This window comes from Melanerpes formicivorus, unplaced genomic scaffold (genome assembly GCF_026170545.1).
Source record: "Melanerpes formicivorus ecotype bairdi unplaced genomic scaffold, bMelFor1.0.p_v2 SCAF_7, whole genome shotgun sequence".
Taxonomy (NCBI): domain Eukaryota; kingdom Metazoa; phylum Chordata; class Aves; order Piciformes; family Picidae; genus Melanerpes; species Melanerpes formicivorus.
The window spans coordinates 26,814,365-26,834,686 of record NW_027142359.1 but is presented as its reverse complement, the minus strand read 5'-3'; the positions used below and the strand labels follow the sequence as shown (position 1 = coordinate 26,834,686).

General features: G+C 46.5%; 1 protein-coding gene across 6 annotated transcripts in view; it reads right to left on the bottom strand.

Moving 5' to 3' along the window:
• ST3GAL3 (ST3 beta-galactoside alpha-2,3-sialyltransferase 3) overlaps window positions 1-20,322 on the bottom strand; it is a 233,839-nt gene that overhangs the window by 17,954 nt on the left and 195,563 nt on the right. For all 6 annotated transcript variants that reach the window (XM_068141553.1, XM_068141551.1, XM_068141557.1 and 3 more), the window contains one exon: window positions 10,698-10,844. In XM_068141553.1, the coding sequence (XP_067997654.1) occupies window positions 10,698-10,844 (147 nt within the window). The remainder of the gene's footprint in view (window positions 1-10,697; window positions 10,845-20,322) is intronic.

Here is a 20,322-nt window from a genome sequence, read left to right as displayed (position 1 = left end):
AGGGCATTCTGGCCTCAGTCCTTCCCATTTCATCTGGCTTGTGCTAAGGCCCTGTGAGAGCACTGGTGTATGTCTGCAGCTCCTCTTGGGTGTCCAGAGGAACATGAGTGTGGTGATAGACAGAGTGCTTTCAGTGCAAAACCCTAGCTCACAGAATCTTCTAGCTCCCCTTTAGCCAGATGAATCCAGAGGTAGCTTTACCCCAGGGGCTAGGGAGAGGCTGAGAAATACACCCACATATCTTATCTTCATTTGCAGAGCATCCAGCACCATCCTATCAAAAGTATCACAAATTCAGAGGACATGCTCAGACAGTCACCAAGGGTGACAGCCTCTTAGCTGTGATGTAGAAACCAACTATACTCTTGTATTTTGCATTTAAAATGGCTTACCCTGTCCCAGTGAGCAATGCTATTGCCTTTCACTTGATGTTTGTACCAGACTGGGAACATGCTGTTTTGAGCTTCTGACTCTTGTTCAAAGGAACCGACTTTTGGCAGCATGCTATCTTGCTCACCTCTGCTTGCCTGACCAGTCCCAAGACCAACAGTTTCCAAGCAAAGAATGCCACCCATACCCCTAGCTGAGATGTGCAGAGCTGGGAGCACAACCCATGAGTTATGGAGAATCCCAGGGCATTGCACTGGAATTACACTAGTCTGAAGACAAATGTGCAAAAACTGATTGCTAAATCAGTGAGACATTAAACTCAAATGTTCGCAGTGGCACTGAAACCAAAATGGCCTTACTGCATCCTTCTGTGCCGGCTCTAGGTGAGAGGAAGACCGGCAGAGTCATTTTGTTCTCACTGCTTAATGTCAACTGATACTCACCACAAACAATTATGAGTTGCTTGGCTACTTTAATTAATTGTTAATTCACTGTGAGCCATAAAATATCAAGGAGGTGTTTGTTTAGGCAAGGATAAGGAAAAAATCACCCCAATTTCCAAGTATGCAAGAACATCCTGTCTTCCCAGGCACAGCAGTTCAGATTCAGATATTCTCAGCTTTATGTTTTACATAGGAGATGACATTTGGATGTCACTGGTATTGCATCAGCTGGGAAGTAGACTTGCCACAAAAACCCTTTCCCTCAGCCGAGCTGTAGTTACAGTGTCCAAAACATAGTGAATAAATGGTTATGTCCTTGGGAATATGATGGTGTTAACACCACCCACACTTGCACCAGGCCCATTCCCACGGTACAGCTCAAGGGAGACACAGGGTCTTTGCCTGGAGGGAATTTCACTGGCCAAGTTAACATTTAAGAGCTAACTTTCTAATGTGAGTCTTACAAACCACAAAGAATTAATCATACTACCCAACCTTACGGGAGGTCTGCCAAGACACCGCAGCTTGCTTTCATGCGTACTCTTATTCCTGTTTGGAGAGTAACAGATTACAGAAATCAAAAGTGAACTTTCCTTTGGTCACCACATATCTGCCTGACTTGTTTTTTTTTTCTATGTATAATACTTTGAATGGCCTTTGTGAAAAAAATAGGAGGTAATTTTCTCCTCTGCTTCCCTTCTTCAGTAGCTCTTGACATGTCAGTACCTCAGCGCTGCCTGCTCCTCTCAAAAATTATCGAAATGCCAAGGACTACCAAAGACTTCCTGACCTCTCAGGTTGTAGTAGATGTGTCTGGTTTGACCCCCACACACAAGTATCAGAAAATCACATGGTGTCCTCACCTAAATAGTCTTGTGTTGCCCTAAATCACATTCAGAAACTGATGATCTGATGGTTTTAATTAAACTGTGCCTTATTGATGTTAGCATCGTTCACTGCTGTGGTAGCTACAGCCTAGCATGTGAGCCCACAGCCATTCACACCTTCACTGCTGAGATGCAGCCTCACATCCCACTGCTGCACTCACAACCCTGTGGGCTAGAGAGGACCACCTAGGAAACAGTATGAAAATTATTATCCCTGCTATTCACTGAGGGCAGTCACTATTAAGGCAGCACAGAGGTGCTTGCAGAGGTTACCCTTGGTAAATGGTGTGGGTAACAGAACAAAAGGAAGATGAGTGGAATGGAATGGAATGGAATGGAATGGAATGGAATGGAATGGAATGGAATGGAATGGAATGGAATAGAATAGAATAGAATAGAATAGAATAGAATAGAATAGACCAAGTTGGAAAAGACCTTTTGAGATCGAGTCCAACCTATCACCCAACACCATCTAATCAACTAAACCATGGCACCAAGCACCCCATCCAGTCTCTTCCTAAACACCTCCAGTGATGGTGACTCCACCACCTCCCTGGGCAGCCCATTCCAATGGCCAATCGCTCCTTCTGTGAAGAACTTCTTCCTAACATCCAGCCTAAACCTCCCCTGGTGCAGCTTGAGACTGTGTCCTCTTGTTCTGGTGCTGGCCACCTGGGAGAAGAGACCAACCCCCACCTGGCTACAACCTCCCTTCAGGTAGTTGTAGACAGCAATAAGGTCTCCTCTGAGCCTCCTCCAAACTGTGTGTGCGCCCAGAGGCATCTGGATCAAATACACATAACTGGGCATTTGCTCCCAACTGTGTATGTTAAAGAAGCAACCACTGAAAAGACTGAACAGTAACAGAAGAATTAGAGAGACTTTAATAAAAAAAAAGGAGCCAGCTTGAACAGAAGTATGAAATGAGTACAGCTGCTGACTAACTAAATGTCACGCATAAGTCAGTACAGGGCTTTGGTCCTGCTTTTGTTTGAACTACAGAAATCGAGCCCTTTTCTCCTGTGACAGCCTGCTGCTGAGCTCCAGCTACACTTTCTCTCTGCTGAAAATTAATGCATTGTGGCACTGGAAAGAGAAGGCCTTGTAGTATCTAGGGATGGGTCCTAGGGAGTGCTGCTGCAGAGCAGCCCACCCAGAGTGTTCTCCAGGGGAAAGGGCTCTCCTCACAGCAGACCAGTGGCAAATGGTTCTCAGAGAGGGAAAACTACTATAGCTATTCTCTGGCTGTATCTACACAGCTCTCCTGATTGTTCACAGGTATATAAATTAATTTGCTGCTAAGCTCTAATCTGGACCTAATGAACCTTTGGGGCAAACTGGGGGATAGGTCACTCCAAAAGAAGTTAGGCATCATGGACATGGTTGTGCCAAGCTGGCTCGCTATGCCCTGCACAATGCGTCAGTGCTATCTCACCACACACACCCTTGTGCCGTGCCCCAAAGACATACCAAAGCAACCACCACACCTCCTGCATTGAGTTATGAAAATAAAGCTCTCTCAAACACAACTGAGTGGGCTTCTTGTTAGTCTAGGCCTTTGCTAAGGAAATAAAAAAACCCAACAAACAAAATCCCAACATCTTTCCTCAGGAATAACAACCTGGGCCTGGAACAGCTCAAAGCCTCTCTCTCTGGTTATGGCCCTCTTTGTGCCTGGGTGTTCCTGTACCAGCAAGCAATACTGCTTTCAACCAAATGGCTGATGAACAGCAGCCTATCTGTGGCCAGTACCTAGCTGAGACTCCCGAGACACTGCCCAGTTGCACAAAGTGTGGGCTAGGCACTCATGGGGCTAAGGATGAAGGATGCCTGGGGTGGCCCAGCAGGACTGCTGTTCCAGATGTGGCCATCATGAGTTTCTGACCTGAACTGGTGCCCATCAGCTGGAGAGAATTGAGAATGGTAAGACTCTAGGAAGCACTGGCAGCCCTCTTCCCTGCCAGGTCCCCACCAAAAGCATTGAACTTGGCCTTGCAAGCTCGCTACCTGCTGCTGTGTCTCACGCATGTCTTTTCCAGTTGAGGCCCACAGGGAGTCCCAGGTTCAGCATCCCCTCTCCAGTTCTGGTAAACAACTGTAAGGTCAGCCTCCCTGGATAACTTGATCAGCTTGAACTGACAGTCCACATCTCCAAGCCTGAACTGGTTATCTAAGCTCAAACATCTGGTCCCCTTTTGCCTGGACCCATTAGAGAGAATGCAGCAGACTGACAGAGGAGCCAGAGATGACATCAAAAGGCCATCTGACAAACAGAAACAGCAAACCAAGAAGTGGTGAGCGACACATCACCTCAGCAGTGCTGGGCAAAGGCTGCCTCTGTATCCAGAGCATGGCTCCTTCCAGGAGACCTCTGGCACATGTCCCCCATAGGTGAAATGAGTAAACGCATGGTGGATCCTGGGTGAGAAAAGCATAAGGACAAGAGAGGCAAAGACTCCTTGTCTTGTGCATCATCAGGGATCACTGCAAGCTCTGCATGGTGCAAACATATTCATTCTGTAGCACCAGGTCATGGGGCCAGAAATGCTTTTAGAAGTACAAACAGACACAGGACAGATTTTTCCTAACCCCTCCTCCATTATTTTCTGTTGCAAGGGGAAAGACAAAAGGCTTTCTCTCAAGACATTGCTGTTTCATCTTCCACTGATCCCACTGAAGAGGCTTTAAAGACTAACTTCTACTCACAGAAGAAAAGAAGCCAGTCAGCAGAAATGAACATCAGCCCTCCTTTGGACTTAATGGAGGCTGAGCATCACTTTGCAGGCTTGCACTGGAGGTCTGGCGCTGGCAACTGAACCAGGGACTGCAACTGCTCTTGGCGTGGTGCATGTGAAAAGCTCTCGTTGCTTTTCATTCCATGCCCGGGTCATTCCTGTGTCACTGCCTGCTGGACTGGAAGGAAATGACTGCTGTAAATCTGGGTTTGGGAATATTTGACTGCCTTAATATATTAAATGAATTCCAGTTATTTATGGGATTTTACTTAGTTTGGGGTAAGACCTATTGGATTGTTCAGACTACTCCAGTCATTACCCTTTTCACTAAAAGTCTAAGGGTTGCAGGAGATTAAATTCCCTAAAACCAGCAATACAACTAGATATTCAGATTGGTTTGGCTAGTATAGTCATTTATTTGAGGGAAAACTTGAAAAATGGCTTGCCTTTGTTTTATCAGTCACAGACCTGATCACCTAATGGCAGTGAAGTCAAAACAAAAGAAATACAGAACAAAACTGTCATAGCCACCACTCAGAACAGTCACTGGATTTCCTTTTTCTTTATGTTTGCACAGGAACAACCCCAGACCTACACTTGGTTTCTCTTAGTGGGCAAGTTTGGAGATGTGCTATGAAAGGCAATTTAGCATCACTTATTGTGAGCAGACAAGTGCCTGGCATTCTGCGGAGTGGTCTCTGTCACAGGAGCTTGCAATCTTTGAGTAAGGTCCACCTGAAAGGTGCTCCCTTGGTTTCCTCCATCCATGTACTGAATCAGCTGCAGTATTTGGCTTCAAAAGACAAAGCAGAGCATCTCCAACACAATTCCTTCACCTCCCCTAGTTATCCCTTGTAAGTTGGAGAGAGCCTCCAGAACTGGTGGTCTGCAGCAGTGCAAAAGGGAAGGGCCAGGGGCCTGACAAGCTGCCCAGCAGGTTTCCATTCTGCCATTTAGCTGCTGAGCTCCTATATGACTTAACCCAAATCAAATCTCTTTGATGACATCTAACTTGATGCACAAGTTCTGATTCACTGTTTGCCATCAAGCAGATTCCTGTGCAATTCAGGGAGTATTTCTTAAGGACCTAAGGATTTAATGGAGGGCAAGTGAGGGCATGACTTTACTACAAGCTAGCTGCTCAGTGAACCATGCACACACATCACTCCATGCTAAGTGGAAGTTCATGGCCTACTCTTTCATTGAAAAGTAAACTCCCTTCAGTTACTTTGCATCTATTGTGTCGAGAAGCATGCGGTTGGGCATGTATCAAGAAGTATCTGGTCTGCATTTACCTGCCAATCTAAAATGGCTTGCCTGAGTGTCCATTCCCCAGCAGTTCATGGACTGGCCACACTGCACTGCTAATGGATTTAAGAGTCCAACCCATGAAGCAGACATGCTGCCTTGCAAACTCAAAGCTTACAACACCGCTACGTCTTTACATTTAACCAACTGCAGCTGCAGTGGCCCTTTACCTGTCCTTCTACCTGCCTTATATGATGTTAGGAGTGCAAAAAAGAGAGGAAGCAGGCAACTGAAGGATGGGGTAACAGACTGCCCTGCTCGCACATCCTCCACCTCTCTTCTGTTCCATGAGGACCCAAGAGGTCACACAGTGACAGTCCAGCAAGAACAGCTCAGGGGACAAAGCTTGTTGGCACCAGGGCAGCACAATCCTAATGAGAGGAAGCATCATGATAATCAGCCAGGGGAGCTAAAAAGCTGCCTAAGGTGCAAAAGGTCTCCACTGGCATCCCCAGAAAGGCTGCCACAATGACATAACAGCAAAGAGAAGCCCTGGAGCAGGATCTGCTAATGGTCCAGCATCAGAGGTTAATCCCTGAGCGATGGAGGGCTGTCAGCACCCTGCAGAGGTGTTAATCCACGGCCTGCTGCCTGATAACACCTCCTGCACGTGGCTCCTCCTTCATCACATCGTTGCTGAGGCTGGATGAAGTTCAGAGGAGGATACTTTATCTCTTTAGTAAGGAATCTACAGATTCACCCATTTCCAATACACAAACAAACCAAAGGTTTTCAGTTTTGGAGAGCAGAGCTTCATCTCGTAAGAATTTACATCATAAGCAGTTTCATGGATGCATAGCACCAGCAGAGAGAAGAGACAAACATCAATTTGCACTGAGTCCTCAGAGTCCTGACAATTTGTGCCGTCTGAAATGTTCTCCTGGCCATCTCACACCATGCTCAGGGCTCCCAGAGGAGTCAGAAGGCTTCTCCTGAAATGGCTATGAGCACTACTGGGTAGATGAGACTATTCGCTATACAGTAAAAAGAATCAAGCAATAGCAATCCCCAATGTTGCACATGCAACAGGCAATGATGCCTCTAAACTGCTTATCCCCCAGTAAAGCTGTCTGCAGCATTAGGTAGGTAATTGAATGCCCAAATTACAGCGATGACTGGTTTCAAGCCCAAAAGACCTGTACAGACAGAACTTCCACCTAAACATCAATCACGTCCATACACTTTTGTCTAGTGGCCTGTGTCAACTCCTTAAGAAGATTCTTTAACTGAGAAGAGGATCTTTACTAGCTTTGATGCTAAACCATCTTCAGGCATTAATATTTAACTGTCCCCAGGCATTGCTAGGATCCCAAAATAAAGTGGTTTTCTCATCACACAAAAAGAGAAGTCCACATGTCGTAGGGAAAGGCTCTTCCTCTTTTTAAGGCTTCAGTAAATGGACTGAGGACACTCCTGAAAAGTTTGACTGGACACTATTCATTGTGGTGAGCACTTCTGCTCCTTACTCAGACTTTTGGCTGCTAATGCCACAAGAACAACCAAAATGCACATCTGAGTTGTACTCCCCTACCATCCTCCAGAACCATATGGCCCAAATTATCTTATCAAAGCAGAGGATGTTACTACATTCACCCGTTATTGAATCCTGGGAAAACCACTTTGAGATCAGCCCCAAACTATTTTGCTAGCTCTCCTCAACCTTGCTGGAAAAGCCCCCAAATTACAAAGTTAATTGGCAGCACATTGTTACCATATGTGGTGTGCAAGAGAAACACTGAAGTTTATTTAGGCATCAGAACCAAAGAAGAGTGGAATATTACTGCTCTTTATCAGGATTTCATGTTGGCCTTGATTACTAAGGCACCCCCCCAGCCTTGATCCTTTTGTGTGTAGCCTGCCCAGCATACCACAGCACACTGCAGCATGGGGGCACCAAACTGCCCTCATCCCAGCTTCCCCCAAGAAACTCAGGAAATAGACTATTCACTGTATTTCTGCTTACTAGACCTCAGCATTTTCCTTTTCCATGTTCATATACTTATTTCTGGAACAAAGTTTTCCACAGTGTCTTGTATCTCTAAAGCATGACCCTGAACCCAACTAGCCATGTTCTGTGGCTGCTGGGTCACACTGTCTCTCATGGAATAATTCTCTTTGCTCTAGCTCCTCACAGAATTGCCATGGCTGGAAGGGATCTCAAGTGTCATCTAGTTCAACCCCTGTGCCATGGGCAGGGACACTTCGCCCTAGATCAGGTTGCTCAGAGCCACATCCAGCCTGGCCTTAAAAACCTCCAGGAATGGGGCTTCTACTACCTCCTTGGGCAACGTGTTCCAGTGTCTCACCACCCTCGTGGTGAAGAACTTCTTCCTAACATCCAATCTGTATCCACTCATTTCTATTTTTGCTCCATTACCCCGAGTCCTATCACTGTGTGACCTCCTAAGAAGTCCCTCACCAGCTTTCTTGCTGGATCTCTCTCAAATCTTTAGTGAGAGTTGGAATCTTGGTCTAGAGGCTCTGATTTTCACCCTTCCCCCTTAAAATCTCACTCTGTAGCAAATTCTTATGACTGGGATCCTACTCAGACTCTTCTTTCCTCTTTACGCTGGCAGCAGCAGCTTCTGTTGAAGCATCTGCACTGATGCAGCAGCATTCAGTAAGTGTGAAGGCCCAGCAGCTCCATGACAGCAGTCCATAGTTGATGGCTAGAAATATCCTCTCCCTATTTTTAAAACCTGACAGAATCACTATATTAAAGAGTCCCTGCACAAAGAGCACAGGGTATATTAATATCCCAGCCCCACAGGTGCACCTGCAGACCTCCTGCTGCCCCATCTGAAGGAATGAACTACAATTTACACAATCGAGCTGGGGTCATGGGCAAAGACTGCTTTCCTTAAAGCTCCATAAACTATTTTTGAACGCTCAAATGAACTTTCATGAAGTGAAACATCAGGTTTCAATTAAGATGCCTTCATTTCCCAACCTGATGTGTGTTAAACAACCTATCAAAACCTCATAAACATCAGTTCGCAGCATTTTCATTTCCGGGTTCTCTCTCCTCCTCTCAGCTTAAGTAATATCTTCTGTATTAAAATAATGTGTTTTAAAATAAAATCAACTCTAGAGGAAAATCAAGGCAAAAAACTTGATCATTTCTGTCCTTCCTTGGGGCAGCAGTCTTGATTTTTTTGGGAGACAGATCAAGACCACATTCTTCCAAGGGTAAGCTCAGAAGACTGCAGAAGGCAAAGTTACTTTTTAGCTGACACCCTCGGTGCAAAGGGTAAAAAATCCAGAGGTTCCAGAACCTTGAGGCAACTTCTGTACATAGTATCATAGTATCAGTCAGGGTTGGAAGGGATCACAAGGATCATCCAGTTCCAACCCCCCTGCCATGGGCAGGGACACCCCACACTACATCAGGCTGGCCAGAGCCTCAGCCAGCCTGGGCTTAAACACCTACAGGGACGGGGCCTCAAGCACCTCCCTGGACAACACATTCCAGGGCTTCACCACTCTCATGGTGAAGAACTTCCTCCTCACATCCAGCCTGAATCTCCTCACCTCCAGCTTCATTCCTTTACTCCTAGTCCTATCACTACCTGAGATCCTGAAAAGTCCTTCCCCAGCCTTCCTGTAGGCCCCCTTCAGTTACTGGAAGGCCACACTAAGGTCACCTGGGAGCCTTCTCTTCTCCAGACTGAACAGCCCCAACTCCTTCAGTCTGTCCTCATAGGAGAGGTGCTCCAGCCCTCTGCTCATCCTCGTGGCCCTTCTCTGGACATGTTCCAGCACCTCCAGATCCCTCTTGTAATAGGGGCTCCAGAACTGGAGGCAGTACTCCAGGTGGGGTCTCACCAGAGCTGAGTAGTACATACACATGCAGCAATGCATTTCACAAAAGCCCCATTCTGGACTGCTCAATTTTCCTACTCCTCTTTCACACTGCATTTTAAGTTAATTCCTTACCTCCAGCTAGCCACCCATCTGACCTGTACAAAACAAACCTCTCTAGTATTTCTGAAGACTCCTTCCTAATATAATGAAGAGCATGGAAGAGCACTCTTCTGTTTAGTCCAAAATCCTGCTGCCACATGGCAAGTGTCCTGTACAACAGAGGGACAGAGTAAGAAGACCTTGTCCTGCAAAAGTGCTTCTCTCTGGGTTTGTCAGCCAGGCTAATGTGCCCAAAAATGTCACGTGGGGTCTCTATCAACAACTGTAACGCATGTGAACATGAGTAAGTTACTCACCCAAGTAAGACTTTCTCTAATGGCTGATATATTAGGTAAAGCAAATATAAATAGGTTCTCACAGAGTGTTGCAGTGTGAGATAACCCAGAAAATCCAAGTCACCACCTACTTCACACTAATACTCCAAAAATCTCTGCTGGGGGTGACAGATTCCAGAATGACCACGGAGATATTCTATGGCCTAAAGCTCTTTTCCTGTAAACCTGGGATCCAGGATGAGATGTGCAGTGTCAGTGATCTTAGGCTGCAGTCTCCATGAGGGCAGTAAATTGTAAACCAACAGCATGACCTTCAGGGAGATCTGCACCATTATCACAGTATCACAAAGGTTGGAAGAGACCTCAAAGATCACCATTGCTAGATGCACTGAGGGTACAGAGAGCAGAGTTATTTCTTCCTTTTGGGAAGCAGTCCCTTCCACCCACACAAAAAAGTGCCCTTCTGGCAGGCTGTGCATGACAGCAAACTGTCACTGATGCTGGAAGCTGCAGAACTGCCTCCACAGAAGGGGCTCTGTAACAGCTATTGCCTTGGATCAGAAAGGAAGGATCTTGCCTTGGTGTTAAGGAGGCTGAGCACAGAGCCATAATCCCTTCCTTTCAATGCCCAGTAGTGGAGGCCCAAAGGAAAAGTAAGAAGAGCATAAGCAGCCTACTCTGCTGCTTGGTCTCTAGTCCTTCCCCTGGGTTTTGCTTGTTCCACTTTATACCTACCCCTCTGCCCATCAGGCCATTGTTGAAAGGCAGCCCAATGAAGCTGAAAGCTGCCTCCTGGATGAAGTAGGGATTCAGGATACGTATCTCATGAGGTTCTCTTGGGACGCGGGTTGCCACTGACTTCCAAAAGCCATCAGAGGCACTCTGGTAACAAAAAAGGGGGAAAAGAAGAAGAGAAAGATAAAACAACAAAACACAATTATTTACAAGAGATAGCAGGTCGCTATTATTCTTTAAAATAAAAGTTAAAATCCATTAGTGCTGGCAGTTCCTGCTCTCCCTGCTCACTGCCTCAGGGTACTAGTACAAGGCTGTGGTGGAAGGGTGCATCTAGGAGGGGTGGCAGCAGCACATGCAGATGCACTTAAGCTAGTCTGGATGATAAGTGTGAGGAAGATACAGATGTCTAGGCTTCAACACGAATAACCCCCTCCCTGGTGCCATCTTTTCACTCTTATTGGCACTTCAGTTTGTTTGGTTAATGGCTTTTCATCTAGTGTGGTTAATGGCTTAAGCTTTCCAGCACACGCTGTGATCACTCCCACTTGCCTCCAAGGGGATGTACCTTAGATAGAAAATGCCTTTAAGAATATTGACAAAGCTAAACATGACCACACAGCTCTGCTTCTAGTAGAGCTACATGTTTCCCACTTTATCCTAGAATTTATCCTCTTCTGTTAGGTTGTATGTGAATTAGGCTGTAATCTTATAAAGGTGCCATCTTGTCTTGTGGAGTCATATATGCTCATGGGACAATGGAAAAAAACAACTAAAGATGTCCTTTATGCTTACCCAATGGATTGTTTTTAACTAAAGTCTTCACCCTGAAGATGTGGGAGATCACTGGCCTTCAATACTGCTGCTGTTAGAAAGCCCTGCCTAGAGAGGGGCTTGTGCCCCTCTGCCTCTTATGTCATTGCTGGTCTAGATGCTAGCAGGTATACCATGTTCTGCCCTCAGAATAACCAGAGGTTCTGTGTTCACAATCATGTTCTAGTGCCTCCCTTCTCTTTGGGTTAAAAATTCAGTGCAGGGCATAGGGAGGATCACAGGAATTTTAATCTGCTAAGCAGCAGCTTTGGCAGGGTAATCTGATTGAGTAGCTCCTTCTCACAGCATGGAGCCATCTTTCTTGCAGTCTCCACGAGAAGCAGCAGAGACAGACATTGCACTATGTAAAACACACCTGCTTTGGAAGCCCTTACTTACACCAGTTTTGGGTTGCTTGCAGCTTAACAGTGACTTTGCAGCTGCTTTCAAGGCATTGCTGAAAATGTTGATGACCCCCTGCAAAACCCTCAGGAGCCTCCCCAGCGCAGCAGTGATTAGCCCTGTAATTATTGAGGGTAATTCTGCTTCAGCCTATGCCTGCTGCATTTCAACATGCTGTTTGTACTGCACATGGCTCCTCTGAGCTGTCACACCACATGATGCTTAAGACCTTACACAGGCTTCTTATTGGATCAGTCCCATGGTTGTCTTCAGATGCTGAATTTCAGATCCTGAAGAATGAAAGCCTGGTAGATGGCTTTTGCCTTAGGAAAGGCTTTAACACAGGAAACTCCATGAGCATGCATGCTGTTATCCAAACCAGCAGCCTAAGACAGCCAAATGCCATTGCTATCCTGTTGCAGTCCTACAGGCCCAAACACAATGCAGTTTTGCTGCCCAGGGTAAGGATCTCTTGAGTTTAAATTTGCATTTTGACAATGGCAAATGCCTTCAGGACCCTAAATGGTCTGGGTCTTGATGATCAATAGTTGGATAAAATGATCAGGGTCAGGGTCAAGACCAAGAGCAGGGTCCTGCATCTGGGTCGAGGCAATCCCAGGCACAAATACAGGCTGGGCAGTAACTGGCTGGAAAGCAGCCCTGAGGAGAGAGACTTGGGAGTGCTGGTGGACGAGAAAGCTCAACAGGAGCTCTCAGTGTGCACTTGCAGCCCACAAAGCCAATCAGATCCTGGGCTGCATCAAGAGAAGTGTGGTCAGCAGGTCAAGGGAGGTGACTCTCCCCCTCTGCTCAGCTCTGGTGAGACCCCATCTGGAGTACTGTGTCCAGTTCTGGAGCCCCTATTACAAGAGGGATATGGAGGTGCTGGAACATGTCCAGAGAAGGGCCATGAGGATGAGCAGAGGGCTGGAGCACCTCTCCTATGAGGACAGACTGAAGGAGTTGGGGCTGTTCAGTCTGGAGAAGAGAAGGCTCTGAGGTGACCTTAGTGTGGCCTTCCAGTATCTGAAGAGGGGCCTACAAGAAGGCTGGGGAGGGACTTTGCAGGTAGTGATAGGACTAGGGGGAATGGAATGAAGCTGGAGGTGGGGAGATTCAGGCTGGAGGTGAAGAGGAAGTTCTTCCCCATGAGAGTGCTGAAGCCCTGGAATGGGTTGTCCAGGGAGGTGGTCGAGGCCCCATCCTTGGAGGTGTTTAAGCCCAGGCTGGACAAGGCTCTGGCCAGCCTGATCTAGTGTGGGGTGTCCCTGCCCATGGCAGGGGGGTTGGAACTAGATGATCCTTGTGGTCCCTTCCAACCCTGACTGATATTATGATACTATGATCTTAAAGTTCTTTTCCAATGATTCTAAATGCAAAAACCCCACAAAACCACCCCTAATTAACACTCTCTTTTATCACACTTGAATTAGAAGCAATGCCTGTAGAAACAATGCCTGGTGTCACGGCAGTCCAACACTTTCCATGAGAGTATGACATTTTTACCATTTAAAAAATGAAATAAACTTCATCGATGTTAATAAAGTCCAATGACCATTTGAGCACGGGATTTGAGAGGTTTTGTATCACAGTATCACCAAGGTTGGAAGAGACCTCAAAGATCATCAAGTCCAACCTGTCACCCAAGAGCTCATGACTAGACCATGGCACCAAGTGCTACGTCCAATCCCTTCTTGAACACCTCCAGGGACAGTGACTCCACCACCTCCCCGGGCAGCCCATTCCAATGGGCAATCACTCTCTCAGTGAAGAACTTTCTCCTCACCTCGAGCCTAAACTTCCCCTGGCACAGCTTGAGACTGTGTCCTCTTGTTCTGGTGCTGGTTGCTTGAGAGAGGAGACCAACTCCCTCCTGGCTACAACCACTCTTCAGGTAGCTGTAGAGAGCAATGAGGTCACCCCTGAGCCTCCTCTTCTCCAGGCTAAACAAGCCCAGCTCCCTCAGCCTCTCCTCGTAGGGCTGGTGCTCAAGGCCAGCTGAGTTTTGCCTCCTTGTGAAAATTCACTACGAACTGTATAAATATTAAACCTTTGGAACTTCCTAAAGGCCCAGGCAAAGCAGAGGCCTTTCAGTTCCAGGGAAGGAGGGGAAAAAAAATTAAACAAATCGGAGATTCCACTTGCATTAAGCACGCTTCAGGCCTCACAGAAATGAAGATGATAAACAAAAATCTTGAGCAGCTACTCACTGAGTGAAACCATCTTATCACGGGTTTAAGCAGGCACACCCTGGAAAAAATAGTGTGTGATCCTGGAACTAAAATAAATTTATAAGTTCAATTACAATTTCACGTGCAACTCTAAATATAGCATTGCCTACATGCTGCAAGCAATTCAAAGCAAGGGCCTGCAAGTGGACAAAACCTGCCCTTTGTGCTGACTCATACTCCAGAGGAGACTGCTTAAGTTCTGGAATCTGAGTAGGTTTTACACAGCTTGTACATTACACTCAGAACGTTAAAGAGAAGAGGAAAAAGAAGCAAGATGACAAACACTTGAGACGTTTATTCTTTGTTGCTTGAGCTGTTCAGAAAGAGAATAGAATAGAATAGAATAGAATAGAATAGAATAGAATAGAATAGAATAAACCAGGTTAGAAGAGACCTTCAAGATCATCGCATCCAACCTATCATCCAACACCACCTAATCAACTAACCCATGCAACCAAGCACCCTGTCAAGTCTCCTCCTGAACACCTCCAGTGACGGCGACTCCACCACCTCCCTGGGCAGCCCATTCTAATGGGCAATCACTCTCTCTGTGTAAAACTTCCTCCTGACCTCCAGCCTGAACTTCCCCTGGCGCAGCCTGAGACTGTGTCCTCTTGTTCTGGTGCTGGCTGCCTGGGAGAAGAGACCAACCTCTGCCTGTTTATAACCCCCCTTCAGGTAGTTGTAGAGAGCAATAAGGTCACCCCTGAGTCTCCTCTTCTCCAGGCTAAGCAGCCCCAGCTCCCTCAGCCTCTCCTCATAGGGCTTGTGTTCCAAGCCAAGATAACTACACACATCACAGGTGTCCACCTTCCCATTGTAGAGATAACCACATATATCACAGTGGTTGTGAGAACTACTGGGACCATATGAGGGCTCCTTTCATGTGGTTTTCAATGCCAGTGCAAAATAAACACGGACCCTACCCCTAGGTGGCAATACCACCTGTCCACTTTAGTCCCTTCTGTGTAGCTGCTCCTCCAGACATTCATTCAGGCTACTTCTCTAAGCATTTTCCTCAGCTATCACACTGCTCTGAAACTGGTCTGCATTCTCCCTTCTGTCTCATTTATCTTTTCTGTCTGTTTTCCCCTGTACCTTTTCTGGGCAGTTCCCCTGAGATTATTATTGAGAGACACCTGGGGAAATCTTTCATTTGGGTATGCTTTCCCTCTGTAGTTTCTAAAACAATCATAGGGAGAAACACAGAGTCTCAGCAGACCAGCTCTCATACTTCTACCTACACAGCAGGCAAAGTCTCAAATAGGGCTAGAGAACAAAAAACTTTTCCTGGCTTATAATTACTGAAAATCTCAGCCTTGTGGTTTGGCTCTACAAACCCTATAGTTTTGAGCTACATCTCAAGCCTTGTGGTTTTGTTCTGCAGCTTGTCACTGGTAAGCTACAAAACACAGCACCACCACAACTGCAAGTCCCAGGAGGCTGCTCTCCTGATGCAAACCCCTCAAGAGCCCAGCCCCTTCCAAGGCTCTGAGCTACTGCTGATGCTTGGCCATTGCTATGCCTAGTGTGGGTGTTCAGTTTGATTAGATACAGATGTTCAGGGAAGCTCCCAAAGCAATTACTTCCTGTTGGGAATACTCTCCCATTTTAGGCTGGTAGGCGACAGACAGCTACCTGAGGGGCAGCAGGCACGAGGAAGGAAGGCACAATTTTCTTGGCAGATTTGGGAGCTCGCTGGGGGCATTCCCTGCTCTGCACTACAGTGACAAAGTCTGCAGTGCTTAAGGGTGGGACTCTGAGGATGCAGTATCTCCCTTCTTGGCTATCACAGAATGTTTTGGTCTGAAAGGATCTTCAAATGTCACCTAGTCCAACCCTCCTTTGCAGGCTCAGGTTGCCGAGAGCCCCATCTAACCTATCCTGGAATGTTTCCAGGGATGGAGCATCTGTCACCTCCCTGGGCAACCTGTGATACTACCTCACCACCATCATCATAAAAAACATCTTCCTCTTATCTGGTCTAATTCTCCACTCCTGAAGTTTAAAACCATCACCCCTTGTCTTGCCACAAGAGACCATGCTAAAAAGACTGTTCCCATCTTTCTTACAGGATCCCTTTTAAGTGCTGAAAGGCTGCAGTAAGGTCTCACTGGAGCCTTCTTGGGCTAAACAACCCTGAGTCTCTCAGCCTTTCTTCATAGGAGAGGTGTTCCAGCCTTCTGCTTATTTTTGTGGCCCTTCTCTGGACTTGCTCCAACAGGTCCATGTCTTTCCTGTGCTCAGGGCTCTAAAATTGGGCAAATCAAATCCATCTCTATCCAATTTATAGAAAAGAATGTTGTAGAGGATTGTGTCAAAGGTCTTACAGAAGTCCAGATAGCTGACATCCATCCATAACTCTTCTTTTGTCAGCTGATGCAGCCACTCCACCATAGATCATATCATAAGGGTATTAAGTTGGAAAATGAGTCAAAAAACTGGATAGACAATGTTCAACAGTACCTGCCACCACTAAAGGCTTTAAAGGAGACTATTTAAAAAGTAGGAAGAATTTAGCTGGGCCAGGGCTTTCAACAATCTCTTGTACAGCTGTCATCCAGGGAGAGAGGGCAAAATACCCCCTGTAGAAACATCACTCCAGGAATACATGGGTACAGACCTGGGCCACAAAAATTACCAAAGGTCTCCTATGAAGGCAGGCTACAAGGAAGGGTTGGACTACATGACCTTTAAAGGTCTCTTTCAACCCCAAACATTCTATGATTCTATGACAGAGGTGACAGGTTATGAGGAAGGGATAAAAAATGGCAGGGTTCACCTAATAGCTACAGGGACAAGACAATTCAGCTATAATTCCTCATGCCGTCCATTTGCAGAATACTGAAGCGTAATAGGGACAGCCAGTTGTATTTTCATCTCCATTTAGTTTTGTGACTCCTGGTCTCACATTTACCAAAGTGAATCACAACATATGCTAAAATAAAATGTGAAAGCTTGGGTCCTTAGCCGAAAAGCACAAGCCAATAGAAGATACAAAGAGCTAGAAGCAGGCTGAGTCTCCCAGAAGATTTCTAATACAGGAAGCAAAATGTGAGGTAGTACTATTGTGACCTCATGACATGGATGCTCCCTCTTCTGTACCTCCATGAGACTGCTGGATTTTAGAGTATAAAGCAGCACTGCCCCGGAAGACATCTATGTCTGATGGAAAGGGGACAGGGATATTGCCAAGGTCAGTGAAGCACAACGCAGAGTTGAACCAAGTCTAGGTATGCAAACTCTGCTGAAAAGCAACAGGAAAGATAAAAAGACTGGAGAGAGAACCTGTGGTAAATGAAGATTACTGCTCTTTCAGACTCTGGTAACACCAAAAATGGACAAGGGAAAGGGCACGAGGAAAAGAAAAGGCCAGGAGATGACATACCAGTCACAAGACTTCACTGTGACTGGGAGCACATAGTTCACTGGAATCTCTGCCCCCACCTAGGCTGGAATGTGGTTTATTCTATAGCTGTCATCCACAAGCACTCACTGTCACACAAACACAGGGTACTGCAGGACTGCTGCAATCCAGCTGCAATCCATTGGCTTTTGAAAGTTTTCTGCTCAGGCACAACTGGATTAGAATAGAATAGAATAGAATAGAATAGAATAGAATAGAATAGAATAGAATAGAATAGAATAGAATAGAATAGACCGGGTTGGAAGAGACCTTCAAGATCATCGCATCTAACCTATCATCCAACACCACCTAATCAACTAACCCATGGCACCAAGCACCCTGTCAAGTCTCCTCCTGAACACCTCCAGTGATGGTGATTCCACCACCTCCCCGGGCAGCACATTCCAGTGGGCAGTCACTCTCTCTGTGTAGAACTTCCTCCTAACCTCCAGCCTGAACCTCCCCTGGCACAGCCTGAGACTGTGTCCTCTTGTTCTGGTGCTGGCTGCCTGGGAGAAGAGACCAACCCCTGCCTGTCTACAACCTCCCTTCAGGTAGTTGTAGACAGCAATAAGGTCACCCCTGAGTCTCCTCTTCTCCAGGCTAAGCAGCCCCAGCTCCCTCAGTCTCTCCTCATAGGGCTTGTGTTCCAAGCCCCTCACCAACTTTGTTGCCCTTCTCTGGACTCGCTCCAGCAAGTCAACATCCTTCCTAAACTGAGGGGCCCAGAACTGGACACAGTACTCGAAGTGTGGCCTAACCAGTGCAGTGTACAGGGGCAGAATGACCTCCCTGCTCCTGCTGGCCACACTGTTCTTGATGCAGGCCAGATGTGGAAGATGTGTTTCAGCTAGAAAATAACCACCTTACCAGACAATGCTGCCTTTCTCATTGGTCAAGTAGACAAGGAGGCCTAGGAACTGCTCTTCTATGAGTGGTAACATACATGAAGTTGCATCATTTGCACCGGTTATCAAAGCAACAAGGAGTTTTTAGCAACAAGAAAAGAGGTGCTGAGAGGCTGCACTTTGGGTTGATGGTTAACTGCCAGCCCCCCTTCAAATATATTTACCCAACCTTCTCAAAATGAGGGAGAACCCCTCACCACCCTCTGTACACAGCTCCGACGGCCTGCACTTGTTGAGTATCTCTATCTTCAGATTCTAAAGCTTAGACATGCTCTAGAGTCTAGAGTATTTTGTTCCACTCTTACTAGCCCCACTGAAAAGCTCTTATTTTGCCTTAAGCAGGAACATTGTAAGATTGAGCTAGAGCCTCTTCCTCATCTTTTCTTTGTCCCACTGGGAGAAGAGCTGCAGCTCGTTCAATCCAAAAATACGATACTTCTATGTCCTTACATTTTTTGCTTCTGCTCTCCAAACACCCTCCCACTGACCAAGTCAAAAATCAAATGGTTGTAATTTCCCAGGCCATTCCCTTGTCAGTATTCCCAATCCCTCAACAGTCTTACAGCACCCAAGAGAAATCATGACAGGTTGTAAACGCCCCAAATTTAGCTTTTACTGATGTTTCTCAGTGTGAAACCCAGACACGTTTTCTACCCAGTGTTTCAGTGGCAAGGAGCAGCAAAGCATGATGGAGACAAAAGCACCTCCTTAGCACATGGTACTACTAAAGTTTTGGGGTTTTTAAAGCAAACACCTTTGTTAGTACAGTTGAGCTGACATTCCACCATCCTGGCTTATAGTGGTTGGAGGCAGAGCCTCCCTTGCCTCCCACCGGGGCAGGAAAAAACCGAGACTCAAACAAACGGATTGCAGAAGTAATGGAAAGTTCAAATGGAAAAGCAGTGAAGTGGTTTACAGAAGCTACAAGCACAGTGACAAAAGAGATCCCAAAGCATACAGAGTCACTCACAGCATACCCAAAAGCCTCCCAGCACTCCCCTTCTCCCTACCTAAGGGTACACCCAAAACCCCCAGGGTTCTTTCTTCCTTCCCTCCACTGTTAGGCTAATCTCAGCTGGCCAGATCTGAGATTGTCCTTCCCCCTTCTCCTCTTGGCATTAGGCCTAGCCAGGCCTAAGAGGCCTTGAGGTAAGTCCCTTTCCATTACCAGATAGGGAGCATCTCCCACAGGAGCAGCAAGGGAAGAAAGAGGAAGTGTGAGACTTTGCAAGATGGATTTATAGGGAGCAGGACATCATGGGAATGAAACACACTATTCCTGTGGCCACCCACAGGGCTGGACACCTGGGGCACCAGAGGTGTATCTTGTCTGGTAGCAGCAGAAGGCACCCAGCCTAAACTACCACTTGGCTAGAGATTAGTTTCTTTAGGCTTGATAACCAGGCTGAAAACCACAAGAGAAACTTAATTCCAAGTAGAGGTTGCAGCCTTCAAACTTTCTGCTAGACATGTAAGCTTTGTGGCATCCTGGCTACACGTAAAACTGGAAGCTGCCCCGCTCACAAACAGCATCTCAGAAAGCTGCAATCTCCATGGTGACAAAAGCCAGGTGGGATTTGAGAGTGGCACTGGTGCATCACCCACCAGGTCACTTTGCTGAAATTGATGTGCTCTTTCCCATGGTTGTCAGGAGGAAGCTTCTGCCCTGTTTACTTGCAAGTACATACTACAGATAAGGAGAAACCCACAGACAAACAGGCCTACTGAATTTCTAACTTCTTTTGACCTATATTACTTTAAGTGCTGTAGCTAACCTATAGACAGACATGGGCCTCCTGTGCTGCTGGTCTAACACCAGCTGTTGTCTTCTGATTAACAGGACTAGGCCAAGATCAGCTCCAAAG